Source organism: Alnus glutinosa, chromosome 3 (assembly GCF_958979055.1).
Source record: "Alnus glutinosa chromosome 3, dhAlnGlut1.1, whole genome shotgun sequence".
NCBI classification, from domain to species: Eukaryota; Viridiplantae; Streptophyta; class Magnoliopsida; order Fagales; family Betulaceae; genus Alnus; species Alnus glutinosa.
In genome coordinates this window covers 34260585-34278157 of record NC_084888.1, presented here as the reverse complement: position 1 = coordinate 34278157, position 17573 = coordinate 34260585, and the positions used below count along the sequence as shown (strand labels likewise).

The following is a 17573-nucleotide window of genomic DNA, read 5'->3' as shown; positions in this document are numbered from 1 at the left end:
TTGGCACCATCATATCTGCCTCGCTGTGTTCAAATTATGATTCCCCCCACAAAATCAGGATCTTCTTTCATTTAAAATGAAATAAAAAAAAAATTTGATTAATTGATTAATTTTATATTAGATTTTATACATCTAATACCACATGGGATAAATATGTTACAAAATTTAAATCGTGCGATGACTCTTTGAAATGTGGAGGATCATATTCCAAAAAAATGTAACACTAAAAATATCTCACTAAACCCGAGAACACCCCGTATTGTTGTCTTACAGAGTTTCTTTTTTTGGCATGAGGTAAGGATCGTGAGAGAATGGGATCTTTTCTATTTCAAATAAAATGGATACTATCTCGTATTCATTCTATGACCAAAATTTAAGAGTTGATATATCTAATGGTATACATGATTTCACATTATTTAAATATTTAAAAGACGTGTTAACATTAACTTCATATACATCATTAGATGAGCCAACTTTAAATCCTAATATTTCATTTATAGGCTTACCATCCTTATTTTTTCTAAATAATAAGGTAAGAAATCAATACGGGAAATGTAGGAAAATCGGACCCCACCCCCAAAAAAAAAAAAAAAAAAAGAAAAAAAACTCCTCCCTTTCTTTCAATTTTCTGGGCTAAGCGGGTAGAACGTTTGCTAGCCCACCCATTAAACTTGGTATTATCCACTGCTATCCAAAAACGAGTCCCCACATGACACAGCCTCCTAAGCCAAAACAAAAGGCCGAGCTACACTCTCCAATACCCACATTGTGAGAAGCTACAACTGCTTCTCTTTTGTCAAATATGGCAGCGTCTTCACTCTCACTGAACTGGGTTTCAACCACCTTTTGCAAGAAGGTCAGTGCACGAATTGGTTCCCTCGATCTCCACTTTCTTTTATTCGGACTTCGTATTTTTTTTTTTTAAGGAATCTCATGCAATTAGTTGTGCACCATTTCCAGTTGAACTTGCCTCATTCGAAGGACTTCTCTCGAGATACTGCCTTTTGTTTACGTAACACCATCACATGCTCAAGAGAGGCATCCTCAGATGACGAAAGTAAGACACCCAGATGAATTCTCTTCACACTTGTTATGCACTTTTTTTAGCCACTCTTTCTGTAAGGAAAGTCGTGTTTGAGAGACAACTAGATTGATTTCTTTTCGATTTTTGGCTTAGAATGAGTTGATTACCGTTTGTTCTACGAATTAATAGTGGGTTTCTGTCAAATTGAACTTCAACATTCACTTCTTGTTCATGACTGCCTAGCCCTGCTTCACAGAAATGCCTATTTCGAAGATACTGAGACCATTGACTCTTCAAATTTGCCTTTGATATTAAGCGTTTTATAATTTGTGAGAAATGAACCCTGATGCTTAGGTGATTACTTTGACAAAATCTGTAATGGGTTTGTTAGGATGTTTATCATATCTTGTTCTATATGATGTCCAGTGCCATAAATCATTACCTTCATGAAATTTAGGCAATTGCAAGAGAAGGCTGCTGCTTTTGAAAATTGGAGCACTGACTGCAACTGCAGGTTTACTCCCTGCAAGTTCCCTTTTTGCTGAAGGTATCGTGGTTGGAAGTTATTTCAATATATGATTTGTAAGTTTATGTTAAAGTATGAAGCAATTGTATAATCTCCATTTGAAATCTCTCTTTACTTGTAAAATAAGTTGTTATCCTGCCTGTGTTGCGCAGAAATACCGAAGAACTATCGAGCTTTTGTTGATTCTGCAGATGGGTATTCTTATTACTACCCCTCGGATTGGAGGGTAAGACAATTTCATTGTGAAATGGAAGCCTGAATTTTGGCTGCAAAACAATAAGTTCTGTTTTGTATTGTTCAGGAATTTGACTTCAGGGCACATGATTCTGCATTTAAGGATCGATATTTGCAACTGCAAAACGTTCGAGTGAGATTTATACCAACTGGTAAAAAAGACATCCATGATATGGGTCCAATGGAAGAGGTAAAGAAATGCAATTTTGCAGTGTCTTTATGTTTTCAGAAAGACTGTAAATGGTCTTGACCAGTTATTATGTTCAACAGGTAATTTCCAATTTGGTGAGACATTATTATGCTGCACCAAATCAAGTAGCTGATATAATCGAGATGCAGGAGGTTTGTATCTTCCTCTTCACACTTTCTGTCTAAAAGTTCCTCCCAATGTAACTCCAAAATTTGCAGGAAATATATAATGTCTATCCAATGGATGCAGAAAACCGTTGATGGGAAAAATTATTACACCTTTGAGTATGAACTTACATCTCCGAATTTTTCAACCACTTCCTTTGCAACCATAGCAATTGCAAATGGTAAGTACCTCCATAAAGAAGTATCATAATCATAATGTTTTGTACCATTTGGATGCTATCATCATGTATCTAAACTTGTAACAATCATGGTTCATGTTAGAAAGATGAATAATATCGAATGGTTAGATTATACAGATATTCATAGGTGTTAAGTTTCACAATAGATCCTTACTAGATGAGACTGCACTTTATAAGTAATTATAGAGTACTTTAAATTGATTAGTCATTTTGAAATGATAGAGCGAATATGGCTAACGCTATGTAAATGCTACCAACTTGCTCTTTCTACAGGGAGATATTACACGCTGATTGTCGGAGCAAACACAAGACGATGGAAAAGATATCGCGATATGCTTAGAGTGGTAGCAGACTCTTTTAAGGTGCTTGACATATGAAGAACTGTTGTGGAGCTGGCAATCTCTTATGTGAAAGCTAGTCATAATTTGTATTTGTTCTTCTTTTCTATTTTTTTTTTCTTTCCTTTTTATTGATTGTTAATTTGCAATAAAAATGTATATATTGAGCAAGAAAGTCCCCTGCAGAAGTCATCACCACCAAAATTAACTACCAATCTGTATGCAACAACTCAAGTTTATGCCATATAATAATAAGCAGGACATAGAACGCTTGTTTTTCATGCGGTAACAACATGCTCCATGAACATTCAAGTTAGAAAATAGTGTTGAACATCATAGTCAATCACTTCAGATTACACAGAATCCAACAATGGGAGCTTCTTGGGGGATCAAACAGGCAAAACTGAATAGCTTGTAAATCATCGCTATTTATTTACAAAGGTTACAAATTTTGTTTTTTCCTCTTGAACTTTCTACATTTTTCACAAAGGGAAGTAAAACTTACTACAAGAATAAATTCAGCGTTGAAGCTGTAGAGTGAGAGAGAGAGTCAAAGAAGTTCACTAAAAATGTAAAAAGAAAACCACACCTCAGTAAAAAAAAAAAAAAAAAAAAAAAACTAAAATTAATTCCAACCCACTTTCTGCTTGAAAAGCAAATCAATATACCATGAAGACGAAGCACAATGCCAATCTAGTGATGCTCGCCTCCAAAAGAATATGCATCCAGCCCCGAGAGCACATCCCCAAAGGCCAACCGATTCCAAAAACCCTACCTCTAAAACCTAATTTTGAACAATGTAACTAGCACTGCCGCCACTGGATACACCCACTCTGCAATATAAAAATTGTTATAAGCCTCACCAGTCTCATCATTCCTCTCCCTGCTGACTCGGGACTCCCACCAACATTATAGGAAAACAACCATCAGTATAGACATATCCAAGAGATTCAAAATGGGCAGAATGAGAACTGTAGATGAACCAAACCCAAACAATCACAAAACCCACTCTAAACAAGTCGATGCTGACGCAAGCCCTTCCCGAAATGAGGTTGCATCAAACGGACATACAGACCATTCTTTGCCACCAAAGAATCTTGGGTCCCTTCCTCTACAATTCGCCCCCCATTCAGAACTACAATGTTGTCTACATGCCTCATCATTGCAGCTCTATGGGCTATCAGAATAGTTGTTTTGTTCCCCATGATCAATGTATCTAGAGCCTCCTGCACCACTCGACTTGACTCAGACTCAATGGACGAGCTTGCTTCATCTAATAACAAGATGGGTGCGTTTTTTAGCACTACCCGAGCAATTGCAATTCTCTGTTTCTGTCCTGGGGTCAGATCCACACCCCTCATTCCCACATGCGTGTCGTAACCATGAGGCAAGCTGCTGATGAAATGGTGAGCATTTGCTATCCTGGCAGCCTCTTTTATTTCAGCTTCACTAGCATTGTGCCTTGCATATATTATATTTTCCCTTATGGTTGTTGAGAAGATAATTGGTTCCTGCTGAACAAGACCAAGGTGGCTCCTCAACCATCTCAAATTATAAAGTTTCAAATCTCGCCCATCCAGTAGTACTTGACCAGCAACCGGATCATAGAATCTCTGCATCAAAGATATTATGGTGCTCTTCCCAGACCCTGAAACTCCCACCACAGCCACAGTTTGTCCCCCGTTGACTTTGAGACTGAAGTTGCTCAATACCAACACTTCTGGGCGAGTAGGGTAACAGAAATCAACATTTTTCAACTCAATGCTTCCATAAACATTTGGTGGCTTCAATGCTGAGTTATCATCTGGTTCAATCTTAGGCACTCGATCTATGATTTCAAATACTGAAATGAGAGACTTACGTCGTTTAAGTATGTAAGGAGCCAATCCAAAAGGCTCCACCAGCGCAAATGTTGCAAAAGAGAAAACCATATACTCCTTGAGGGCAGTAGGTAGATCCATATATTTATGTTTTACAGAGTACGCGGTGTACCAGAGGAGAAGGGCATTACAGGCAAAAAGCAAAAACTGTGAGAAGCCAAATGCAAAACCAATTGCCATTCCGTGAAGGAAACTCTGTTTAAATATTTTCTTTAGTTGCAACCTGTAGAGCTCCATTACCTTGTTACCAGCACAGAATGCTACAACAGTGTATATGTTTCTAACTGCATCCTCAAGGACCAAAGATGCCTTCCTGTGCATCTCCTGGATGCCCCTTGAAAATCCAGCAAGCCACAATTTCTGCAATATTTAAACAGTGCTTCATTATCAAAAAACGAATATATGAAAGTGAATCATATAAAATGAAACTCAGCCACCAAGTAATTATTACATCTTTGGAATACAGATATATAAGAAAGGTAGAGATTTCACAAATCCAGGCAGGTCAATAAGGTTACAAATTGACCAAGATCAGACAAAACTAGATCCAAATATATAGACAGTATAGCTATTACTCAATCGCAATATTGACCTTTTTTGGTCACCACAATGCCGCAGTGTTGGCAACTGTGTTTAGGACTTCGAAAAAGCAGGGTCGTTATTAAACAAATATGTCAAATAAATTCCAAAAATCATGGGTTTGCTATGTGTTTGAGGAAACCCATTAAATAGAAATGATGCACATGCTTTTGTGCAGCCTGCACTGCAAGTCTGTGCATGTAAAAGCAGATACGGGTGTGAGGTGCATTCACGGTTTTTGTAGGGTGGATTGGATAACATAGGACAAGATAATTATTGAGGTTACCATTCAGTGGCAGTTATTGGTGGTGGCTGAGTGTGTGGGGTGGTTTTATGTGGAAGTGGCATGACGCATAAGCTTTTGTGGTGGTACTCATAAGAAGTGATGGGTTTTGATTTAAATAAATTAAAAGCTTCAATGGAATACACTTATTGCTTATTCTTGCATCTGGTGTTTAAGATTTCCTACTTCAGCTCTAGGTAATTTGTGAACACCTTTGTGCTTATCTCAAATAAGTCATTACTTGTAGCTATCTGAAATTAAGAAAATATCAGGTTTTCTCAGGCACACCAAACAGCTTTCATGTCATTTTCAGTGTTCCTACCAAACAGTGGAAAACATAAAAGTAACACTGAACATTATTTTAAAAAAAAAAACTTTTCTGCCTGCAAGTCATTTTCCACAAAATAAATACAGCACTTGAAAATATATAAGGCCCTGAAGCTGATGAAAAATATATTTATCTAATTATATGCAAAATGGGCTGATTAATGAACTTTTTATTTATAAAAGAAAGTTAAAGAAAAAGTTTAAATCACAACTCAACTTTCAGTTCAAGTATAAAATAAATTTGTGAAGGGAGGCAAGTAGAGATGGTGCAAACCTGCGCAATGGCAGAAACAGTGAGAACAGGTAGGGTAGCCAAAGCCACAAGTGCCAATCGCCATTGTAGCAACATCCCAATGAGAACAGCCACAATAACAGCAGCACTGTCCTGTATAAATATGGAGAGCCGATTGCTAAAAGCAGCTCGCACAAATGTAGCATCATTTGCCAAACGCATGGATAAGGTGTCAGCACTGTTTTCCTCTTCATCGAACCATCCAACTTCATTGCGCAACATCGCTGTCACATCATGGAAATATATAAGGTAATGCGAATAAACATAATTCCACGTCTCAAGAGAACTACTGGGAGATTAAGGAAAGAGCCAATCACCTGAGAACATCATTCTACGAACTCGTTCAGTCATCTTCTCCCCCATTATACCAAAGTAGAAGTGTTGCAAAAAATTGGCAACAACTGTCACTATACCCATGCAGGCAATGATCAAGCACCATTTGTCTACTTCCTCCTGCAAGTGATGATGGCCTTCATCACTTCTATAGTATGCCGTTACTATCAGTGCTATAACATAAGCAAGAAGAGGATTAAAAGAACCAAAGATAGCAGCACCAGTGCTTCCTAATACAGCATAAAGATACTCTGCAAAACTAAGCTCTGCCAACCTCCAAAATGATGGTGCTTCCCGATGCTGTGTATTTTTCGCTTCCTTCACCTTCACTGGAACATCGTCAGATTGACTATGTGGTCGACTAAAAGTCTGTGAATGTGAACGTTCATTTTTGGGATCAGATGTCAAAAGGGGTGAAACAGGAGATTCAGGGTCTGAACCATTTGATGCTTGTCGATGTGCAGACTGGACATCAATCTTGGGTAACTCTGGTAGTCTCATTTCAAAACTATCCTGCCTTCTTATCGATGGTTCCTTATCTGCTGCATCCAAAGGCTGACCATTTTCGAACATCTTCTCTGGTGGTGGGCTCCCAGCTCTGGGTGATTCCTGCAAGTTAAAGGTGCCATCTGATGGTCGGAATATGCCAGGAACTCTCTGGAGAGAGGGTGATTTGACCATTTTAGGAGATGATGGTTCTTGGAAGCTGTAACTTGCTGAAGAATCCTTTTCAATTTGGAAAGCTGCAGTCTCCTTGTAGTTTCTTAATGGCATCCTGGATGTAGTTACATAAACAGAACCCATACATGCAACTTAGCATAAAGAAAAATAAAAAATAAAAAGAAGTGCAATTTAACTTTCTAGCAAACAAGTCCAGAAATAAAAATAAATATCTCTTCACAGAGATACAAAATGGTTAAACTTATTATTGCTGGTTATTCACCCGCAATAACCATGTCAGCAACTGCATAGTTTGCCCTTGTATTATTATACCTCCTAGGAAGTTTTGCTGCTTCTTCACATTTGAGAAGCTCTGCATATAGGCCGTCCAGGGTCAATAATTCATCATGTGTACCCATTTCAACAAGTTGACCCTCCTCCATCACAGCTATGTAATCAGCATTCCTTATAAGACTAAGTCGTCGAGCTATTATTATAGTCGAACGTCCTAACATGAGGAGATCTAGAGCCTCCTGAACAGCTCTTTCAGCTTCAAAATCAAGTCCGCCAGTAACCTCATCAAGCAGAAGAATTGATGGATTTAAAAGTACCGCTCTAGCAATAGAAAGTTTTATTTTCTGCTCTTCTGTTAATGCCAAACCAGCCCTGCCCACCTGAAATGAAAAAGAGTTATTTAACTTAACCAAGACCACAAAAACAGGAAATGATCCAGACAATACCAGGAAAGATAGGTTTGAGTTAATATTTTCTTTCAAGTTTACCTGCGTGTCATATCCTCTCTCAAGTGAGCTGATTAAAGTATGCGCATGTGCTATTTTAGCAGCTTCTTCAATTTGATCAAAGGTAGCATCCCGCCCATAAGCAATATTGTCTCTTATACTCAAACTTAGCAAGGCAGGCTCCTGGGTAACTAGTCCTATTTGGCTCCTTAGCCATTCCAGTTTCAGGTTCTTAATATTTTCTCCATCCAAGAGAACTTCTCCTGCACCACAGAATAAAGAAACAAAAAAAAAAAAAAAAAAAAAAAAACCATTGAATCGTGCAAGCATACCAATTACTTCAATTGAACCTTGCCAAGATATATGCACCTTTTTAAAAGGAGAAGAATGTGACCAGACCCACCAACCCAACCCAGCACAAACACACCCCAAGAAAAAACAAAAAGGAAAGGTAAAGAATAAGATCAACATACCTAATGTAGGATCATAAAACCGCTCCATGAGTGGGATAATGCTGCTCTTTCCAGAGCCATTTCTGCCAACAAGTGCCACAGCTTTCTTAGCAGGTACAGTGAGGTAAAACCCACTCAAAATAGGGATTTCAGGACGAGACAGATAGCTGAAATATACATTCCTAAACTCGATATTTCCTTGCACTGAAACCGGGGTAGTTCCATCTTGATTAACTGCAGATGATGATCGGCTTATCATCTCATAAAGTCTATAAGCAGCAATTCGTCCTTGGTCAAATGAATAGAAGTTTGTTGCGGCTTGATTCAGCCCACTATTAAAGACAGAAAAGTGATACGTAAGAAAAAAATGGTCGAAATGATTTAGCCAGGACACGACAGTTTAAGCAAAATACTTACAGGCCGCTTAAAATTATAGCAAATAGGGCTGTTATAATTTCACCTCCATGAGCTTTTTTGTGTGTAATTAGAAACCTTCCGACCCACAGTTGTAAGGCACAAGAGCATATAGCAAGCCCATACGTAAATCCAAGACCAAGGCCTTGCACAAGGCTTATTAATATACCATATCTCAGAGTTGCTTGTAGTGATGTTGCATAAGAATACTTGGCCAAGGTTTCATTTGTAAATGCATACAATGTCCTAATATAGGAGACTGCCTGCATGATTAAAAAAAGATTCACACTTCAAAATCACTTGCATTAAATTAAATACTCCCCCAAAAATGACCACAAGTATAATTCAAAATTGCTCCTATATTTGAACTATTTACCTGCCACTTCATAACAGCAAAATTTATACAAAATAAGATACGTCACCGTTTTCAAAAAATACATGCTGAAACTACTAGACCACAAAAGAGCAGAAAGCTATTTCCTATTGTGTTTCAGAAACCAGTTGTTGAGAATGAAAAGAGTTTTTCTAAACACTTCACTGTCCTGATTTTGAACAATGATGTTAACATGAATAAACTTCTAAAAGCTGTTTTTAGAACACATTCCCCAATGTACCTTCATGCTGTTTTTTATTTTGCTCTACAAAATAAAAACTGTTTTCAGAGAAAAGAACCAAACATGCTCTTTACTTCTTTGGTTATTGACAAATTGCTCAGGGAAAAATGAACTGCACAAGCTCTTAGATGCTCACCATCAGTCAATTATAGGATTTAACCAATACATATAAAGAAAGAAAGAAAAAAATTAATAAATGCCAAAAGTATATTTTTAAAGAAAATGTTTGTAGACATCAGTTAATAATTATAGTACCCATATACTTCAGTTACCAGGTACTAATCAATATGTTTATTTATCCAAAGTATATGACAAATATAAGTTTAGTCTTACATGCACTCAATTTCTCCTAATCTGTAGCTGTTTTTCCAAACATTCCCTGAGAAGCGCCCTTAGGAGCTACACACAGCCAGCAACTCTTACAGGGCTTCAGGGAGAAAGATAGCCTAATCTTTCCTCCTTTTTTCAAAAAAAGAAAAAATATCACCCTTGTAATAGTCGGAAAGATGCTCTATTCTTCTAGAAATAAATAAATAAATAAATGAGACACTGTTGGCTTTGAGTAACATAAAGTAACGGCAGCATTGTCAGACCCTCTCAACCAAGTCTTAGTTCTAATCCTTAATGTCACCTTTCCAGCCAACTCGACAAGGAGATAAAGCCACTAATTCATTGAAAGGGTTATGCCTGGGCCTATAGGGAGATTATACAGAAGTACTTTGAGGCATTTATCTGCAACTAATGCTAACAGATATAAAGTTTTCATCAATTAACCAGAGAGCATGTCACTTTGACCGGTGTCTCCTGACCAAAATCATATATTCAAATAGGTAACAAAAGGTCTCTCTCAAGGATCTTGAAAAAATTAAAATAAAATAAAAACAACTAAAAGAAGGGTCAATAATTTTTATTATGGGGCCAAGTGAAGGGTTGGGGATATTGAGGACAAATACATAAAAAGGAATTACTGCAGGATAAAAGGAAGAAGACTTTGGCAGAAGGCAAACTACCAGCAGCAGCCCCAACTAATTCAAACATTTTATTGAAAGCAGAAGGGAACCCAAATCTCGAAAATTACTAACAAATTGCTAATAGGTGTGAGAAGAAAGAACAAAAGTGTATTATGGTAGTCTAGAAAGCATGAGATAGTTGAGCATTAATATAACTTACAGGATAGAGAACAGAGAAATATTTAAGGGCTCACATCAGAGAGAATTCCCGTGCTCCTCAAAACACCTCTTATAGTCTCATGAAAAATTTCAGAAGGTAAAGGGATATGCATAATCAATCCCGACATCTCTAAATTGAGATTGGTCAGGCTGTAAAGAAGGTATTGTTTCAATTAGACATTGGGTGGTGACTCAGTTGCAACACTTCACTTATTCTTTTAAAAAAAAAAAGCATTTGGGTGGTGGCTTCTATAAGGAACAAGCAACAGCAAGACCTTTAGAAGCATTTTGGATTTACTTCATGCAATGAACATCAGCAATTTATCGATCACTAGACAGCCCTTTATAATTGAGGATGCATGGTACTAGACTCCCAACATGAGCAAGTGGGTGAATAGAAATTTTTTATTATTTAATTAAAAACAACTAGACCAACTTTAAACTTTCAACTTAAATATTTCTAGCTTTCACATTTTTCCTGATCTTTTTTTCTTCTACTAGCTAGGTGTTTCTCTTGTCTACTTTCTGTATACTTGAGTTACACCTATTGCGCTTACTTAAAATAAAAAATAAACAACTTTCAACTCTACTCAGGGAATCTCAAGGGACAGAAGGACAAATGATGAATCCTGAAATGTAAATTGAAAAGTAAAAGATTCCAGCGGCAAAGTGATAGGTACTGAAGATTTAAGCTTTCCATCTTAATAAAAACGCAAAGTTATGGCATTCTTTTTTCTTTCAAGATATACATAATGTTTCTCTTCTATTGGTTCCAGAAAATCCGTTACATATATATAAATAACAAGATACTTCTGTGCATATGATAGCATCAGAAAAGAAATATATATATATATATATATATATATAACCAAAAGACCCTAGCAAAATAAATGTCTGACAAAAACCAAAGAAACAGCTGAAAACACACTCAAATTGGTGCAACCATTCAGCATATCAACTTCAAACTCCGCTACTTTAAAAGAATCACATTTAAGCAGATCTTGCGGTGCAGTGAGGAATGTGAGCCAAAATTATAAAAATAAATGCAAAACAATATTCTCATAACATACGAGTTCAGATAATTCTTTGAAAGACCAGAATGATATGGCTATGTTTGTTATTATCTGTTTGGCAACAGAATTTTAGAAACAGAATATGATTCTGATTCTACTTTTTTCAAAAATAAATCATATTTTATTCAACTTTTTCAAAAACAAATCATATTTTATTCAACTTTTTCTAAAAAGTCAAACCTCGAAATTCGCAAACAAAATAAGAAATCAATTCTGATTTCAAAAATTCAACACCCAAACGGTTAACCTTCTCAAAACCTCTTTTTTTTTTTAATTAGTATATATTCATTCAAAGCGAACCTTCTCAAAAACTCTTCTATTCTCAAACCCTAATACTTTTTAAAAGAAAAAAAGAAAAAAAAAAAAGAAAAAAGAGCCCAACAGCCAAGAGGGGGATGTCTTTGCAACCACCCCCAACCGGAGAACGGGGATGACCGCGGGGCCGTGGCTATCCCTAATTTTTTCTTTTCTTTTAATTTTTGGAAAACACTTGCTAGATATTTGCTTTTCCTTTTTAAAACATTTATTGGGTTTTTTCTTTTCAGAAACACTTTTCAAAAAGTTTACCAAACAACCTTTTTTTCTGTTTTTTTTTTTTAATAATTAATCGAGATATCAAAAAAGAATAAACTGCCCTCATGTACACAGGATGTATACAAGTGAAGCCACCTAGGTAGTAGGGGCAAAAAGAACAAAAACACTTTCCAAATGTGGATCCCACCGAAAACATTTTTCACTTTCACCTTTTCAAAACACACTTTTCAAAAACTTTAGCAAACATCACCTATAGATTTCCTTTGTGTTTCCTTTTTTTTGCTTTTTTCTTTTTTGGTGGGGAGGGGGGAGGTATGTTAAATGGAAAAAGCAACAAAAATAGACCTGTTCAGCAATGCTAGCTGCTTCAGCATATGCATCTTGAATATTCTCAGCGAGCCTGTGAAGAAATATATTTGATATTCCTCCAGCAGCAACAATGAAAGGACCAGTGGCTAGTGTTATGAGTGCGATCTGCCAACAGTTGATGAATCCAAGAACAAGACCACTGAAAAATGTAGCCATATTATGGATATAATTTCCAACCTGTATCATGGGAGGTAACACAAAAAGATTAGACAAAACAATGCATGGAGAGAGAGTTAATATTGTAGAAGAATTCCAAAAAAAAAAAGGAAAATTATGTGTGAAGCAATATGTTAGATCTAAACATACTTTTTCACTAAGAGCCGATTGAATAAGTAGCACATCACTCAATACTTGGCTCACAATGTCCCCATTGTTCCCATAGGTATCAAAAAAACTCATGTCTTGGTTAAGTAATACTTGAACATATCTTGACCTGATGACAGCAGTCTGCCTTTCCCCAGTCAGAATCCAGCAAGAAACCTCTATTACACAAAACAAGTTAGTATTGAAGGTCACAAATAGGATACAAAAACAGGAATGCAGTAATGCTAATTATGATCAATAAAATTACCAATCCAACCAGCAGCAAAAACGCCCACAGCAATATACACGAGTGTTAAAGTAAGCTGCAGCAAAGCAATAACACAGTTTAAATGACAATAAGTTCATGTCTTCAACTTACAGTTTATAAATGAAAATATACAAATTTTCACCTTCTAAATCACATGGAAACACTAACTGAATAAAATTGCACAACGGATGAAACACAAATATGCCGAGGACAATAACAGTAGGCTGTTACTTGTAAAGGGGAGAAAAAAAGCAAAATGAGAATCTAAGCCTCAAAAATCAAAAGCCACCTGTTAGCTGTTAGACTTTTTCTGCCATATAGAAATGATATTTCACACTACATTACCAATTAATATGGCCAAAAAAGATGCTTTTTTCTTTCAGATAGAAACTTTAGTACCAGGGGAAACCCAACAAGTCATGGACCTGCATTTTCTTTGCAGTTTACAAGTATCTTGGTCATTGCAGTAATGTTTCGACTGAGGGCTAGTTTGACAAAACATTCCAACTTTTTTCACTTTTTATATCACGTCAATCACTTTTTATTACTATTCAAATAAAAAATCCACTACAAAACATAACGTTTTCACTTTTCCTTACCAAAAATTCAAAACTTCTTTTTACCTTCAATCACTTCTTATTACTATTCAAAAAAAAAAAAACACCTCAAAAGCTTTACCAAACACACCCTGAATCATATTGCTAATTAATTTCACACAGAAACTTCAAAAATTAAATACTTTATGGACCGGAATATTGTTTTTATTTTAAGATTTTCCCCCACAATTAGATGCAACTAGTATGTATCCTTCATTTTTTTAAGTAAAGAAAGTTCATTAAAGGCGCAAGGGACGCTACCCAAGGAACATGGAGTATACAAGAGAAACCACTCAGCAAATCAAGAAGAAGAAAAAAGAGTACAAAAATCTGCAAAGCTAGAGACATGGAGAAGGGCGATGGCAGAGTGCCACTCCAATAGGGATTTAAGAAAATAAGTCTGTAGATCCGAACTCGTTCTCTCGCGATCATCGAAGCTTCAAGCGTTCCTTCCTCTCCAAATGCACCAAATTAAAAAGGGAAGAATTACATTCCAAACAATATTGATATCATTCCAACCGACCCTTCTTTTCCAACATGCCAAAAGATCCACCAGGACCACCACCCATCTAGGCATAATCCACTCTTCTACCCCAAACATCTGAAATACCATAATCCACAAATCTCTTGCAACATCACAATGAAGAAGATGATCCAGGGTTTCCCCACTCTTATTACACATAGTATGTATATTTCATGGTTAAACCATCATACTTTCTCATCAAAAAGCAGGAGAGAAAGTGGAAAAAATAACCATATGAAGAAAAAATTTATTTAAAGTTTTGTATTCTTCCACCCAGCCCCAGCCCCAGCCCCACAATAAATATGCTAAAATATATGATACCCTCTTGATAAAACTTACTCAAACAAGACACCATTAAGTAGTTAGCCAATTCCAGGTATGCACTAGGTGAAAGTGATGCAAGATGTCACTCTTCAAGTACTTTTATGACCTTTTTTTCTCTCTCACATAAAATGTTACAGCACTCTCCTATTATTTGAGAAGCAATTGATATCAGATACCAAAGCATAGTCCCCTCTGAACACTATTTCTGTAAACAAGCCACTATTCTTCATAGTGAAGTGATGTATCTGGCATCTGGAAAAAAATAGATATTGAATGTTTCATATAGAGTACAATTACAAAGGTTAACCTAAAATAGAAGTTCCACAGAATGCAGACATTGGATGCAAACCAATAATAGCCCATCCAAACATCTGATAGTTATGTCTTCTAGATATCATATAAGACTTGCTCCAGTGCAAATTGGTCTAAGGCTCCTCTGAGTAAACATGTATATGTAAGAAAAGGAAATGTCGGTCACTGAATAATACATACAAACTGCAGTCAACTAAGCCCAACACAACCATTCAGCTACTTTGGGTTAGTAATTTCAATTCTTGAAAACAAAAAACGGAGAAAGCATGAAACTCAAAAGAATAAGTAAATAAACCATCTTTCATTCTCTTTACAAACGAAGGCAAAAATGGCGGTCAATTTGGCATCAGTAACTTCCCAATCAAACCACATTTACAACAACCCATATCTAATTTATGTAAAAGAACAGAAAGACATTATGCAGCAATGAAGACGAGCAAGCCCATCATATCTTATTCCCCATCAACTCGGGAATACCATTATAATTATAGAATTATAATATTAATAGGTTATCTGTCCTTTTCAAAATAAGTGTATCCAAATAGAATAGATTGTGCATAAGGGGCGCCTTACGCTTTTTATGAGATTGGCTTATTACTTATCAAAAAAAAAAAAAATAGAATAGAGTGTGCAGAATACAGTAGTACAACTTCAGTTAACTGTTTTTGGATGGTTTAGCCTATAAAACACTGGTTCCATTGGGATTTAAATATAAGGTATGAGTTATCCACTTTCAGGTGAGGATCATAGCAAAATCTGCAGCACTGAAGCAATTGTAATCTCAACTTACAGATTTTGATTAGCCCTATAAATTTCCGGATATGTATATAATATTTCCATATATGTACTCAACCAATTTTCACAAAGTAATATAACAGTGCGCGCTAAATCCACAAGCCCAAAAATAAAAAGAAAATAACAATAAAAGTAACAGTAGCATAACAAACTCAGCACCGAAAATCATGAGCTTATTATAGTACTTGGTAATCGTGAGCTTATTATAGTATTTAGTTATGAATCAAACAGCGTAACCAAAAAGAATCAAACAAAACCCAAATTCCAAATATTTTTAATCTGTCTTTGGTCACCTGAACTAAACAGTAAACACGATTAGCAGCATAAAGCTTAGCTACTAAAACCAAGCCTAAAACTCAAAAACCCTAATTCCTACCATTTGCTACACGTTCTCAGCAACCAAACAAACACAACACAAATATATAGAACTCCGAAAAAGGGTTTCGGAAACTATGAAATTACCTCCCGAAACTTCTCGAACTGCTCGTCAGGCTTGTCGTGGATCTTGAGGACGTGAACGATCTTGGCGAAGTAATGAAGGTAGACGACGAGAGCGGTGCCGTGGGCGGCGGCAGCGAACGAGCCGACGATCATGAGCGCCCAGTCGAGGCGGTCGGCGCAGGCGAAGAGCCGCGAGAACGGCACGGCTGCCGGCGGCGGCTCGATCTCCTCTAGCTCCTCCATCACCTCCTCCGGCTCCACCTGCTGTCCCGCGGTCTCCGCGCTCTGGTCCATGTACGGCGACGGAGACTCAGGCGGCTCGGACACCTCCGACACCGGCGTCAACGGCTGTATGTGCGGTGGCGACCACCCGAACAGCCCCCTCGAGACCATCATCTTTCTTCCAAACCCGAAGCTCAAGCTCACTGAGTCACTATCTGGAATAACCTCAAAGCAAATCCCTCTAAATTTAGCAGATCCGCTAAATTTAGAGGACGGATTGGTTTAGCTTTGTATTTTCTATGCTACGCGTATTGCGATTTTTCTCTTTGTGCTTCCATTCTTCTCTGCTTTTCCCAAAAGCAAAAACAGACAAAACGGGGTCGTTCAGGGTGGGGTGTGCGTGGCTCGGTCAAACAAGGCGGACAGAGAGAGATATAGAGACTAAGGGAAATGTTTGACTCACCCACGGCGACACCAAACAATTCTTCTATGCTTCTTTCTGGGGTTCTTCTTGAATCTTTGCCTTTTCTTTTTTTTCCTTCCTTTTTTTTTTTTTTCTGGTTAACGGTCAATCGCCGGCGAATTGTTGCGCATTAGACATTTCGATAACAGTAGCCGGCGATTAAAAGCGAGAAAAGTGTGTTTCGGTGTTTTGGTGGTGAGGGTCAAGTGGGTGGCGGACACCTGGACGGGGTTTGGTGGTGTTTTGGTAAATATCGGCGACGAATGATGGTGTTGGTAAATGTGCTAACAGCTGTATGAAAGGGTGGTGAATTTACGTTCAAGTCCTTTGGGGGGTGGGGGCTGTGAGGCTGTCACGCGTGGTGTTTTGCGGTGGTTCATGTGACATCCGGGGTGAGGTTAGTGTGGTGTTTTAGGAGTATGAGCCATGAGGGACATCATTGAGGATTGGATGAAACTTTTTTTTTTAGCTGCCAGTCCATTTGCTCTGTTGTTCCCGTCTTTTTCTTCTTTTCATTTGCCTTTTCGGGTGGTAGGGTGTTTTTTCTTTTTATAATTTGGGTTAGTGGCAGTGTATTTGTTTATTTCAATTGGCCATTTTTTTAAAACAAAATATGCTTTAGTTTAGATGTTCTTTTATCAAATCACTCGTAAGGTTTGAATTTTTGTCCATTTACTATCTAAGGTTTGAATTTTTTTGTTATAGAATAGATTCTTCTGTTTATCTTCAATTAAATTTTTAATATTGCTGCAATATATATATATATATGTAAAATAAAACAAAAAGGAAAAAAAAAATCTTAAAATATCCAATTCTTAAAATAAAAAAAGTAAAAAAAAAAAAACCGAGTGTTGAGCTGGCCTCTCAGGCCACCAAACCTCTCATGTTTTTCTTGAAAATAATAAATAGTTTTTCTTTTCTTGTTTTATAT

General features: G+C 36.9%; 2 protein-coding genes across 2 annotated transcripts; one reads left to right on the top strand and one right to left on the bottom strand.

The window, feature by feature from the left end:
- The first annotated feature begins 714 nt into the window (after positions 1–714).
- Positions 715–2955, top strand: LOC133862306 (photosynthetic NDH subunit of lumenal location 1, chloroplastic). Its single transcript, XM_062298082.1, has 8 exons — positions 715–856; positions 961–1057; positions 1482–1571; positions 1703–1776; positions 1852–1974; positions 2055–2126; positions 2224–2320; positions 2612–2955. Exons 1-8 carry the CDS (start codon positions 803–805, stop codon positions 2713–2715), a joined length of 711 nt encoding a protein of 236 aa, XP_062154066.1. The 5' UTR covers positions 715–802; the 3' UTR covers positions 2716–2955.
- A 129-nt stretch (positions 2956–3084) lies between these two features.
- On the bottom strand, positions 3085–16892 carry LOC133862304 (ABC transporter B family member 20). Its single transcript, XM_062298079.1, has 11 exons — positions 15979–16892; positions 12967–13021; positions 12702–12877; positions 12372–12572; positions 8640–8899; positions 8244–8554; positions 7813–8033; positions 7364–7704; positions 6355–7145; positions 6020–6261; positions 3085–4916 (listed from the first exon to the last, which is right to left on the bottom strand). Exons 1-11 carry the CDS (start codon positions 16351–16353, stop codon positions 3687–3689), a joined length of 4203 nt encoding a protein of 1400 aa, XP_062154063.1. The 5' UTR covers positions 16354–16892; the 3' UTR covers positions 3085–3686.
- Positions 16893–17573: the final 681 nt, after the last annotated feature.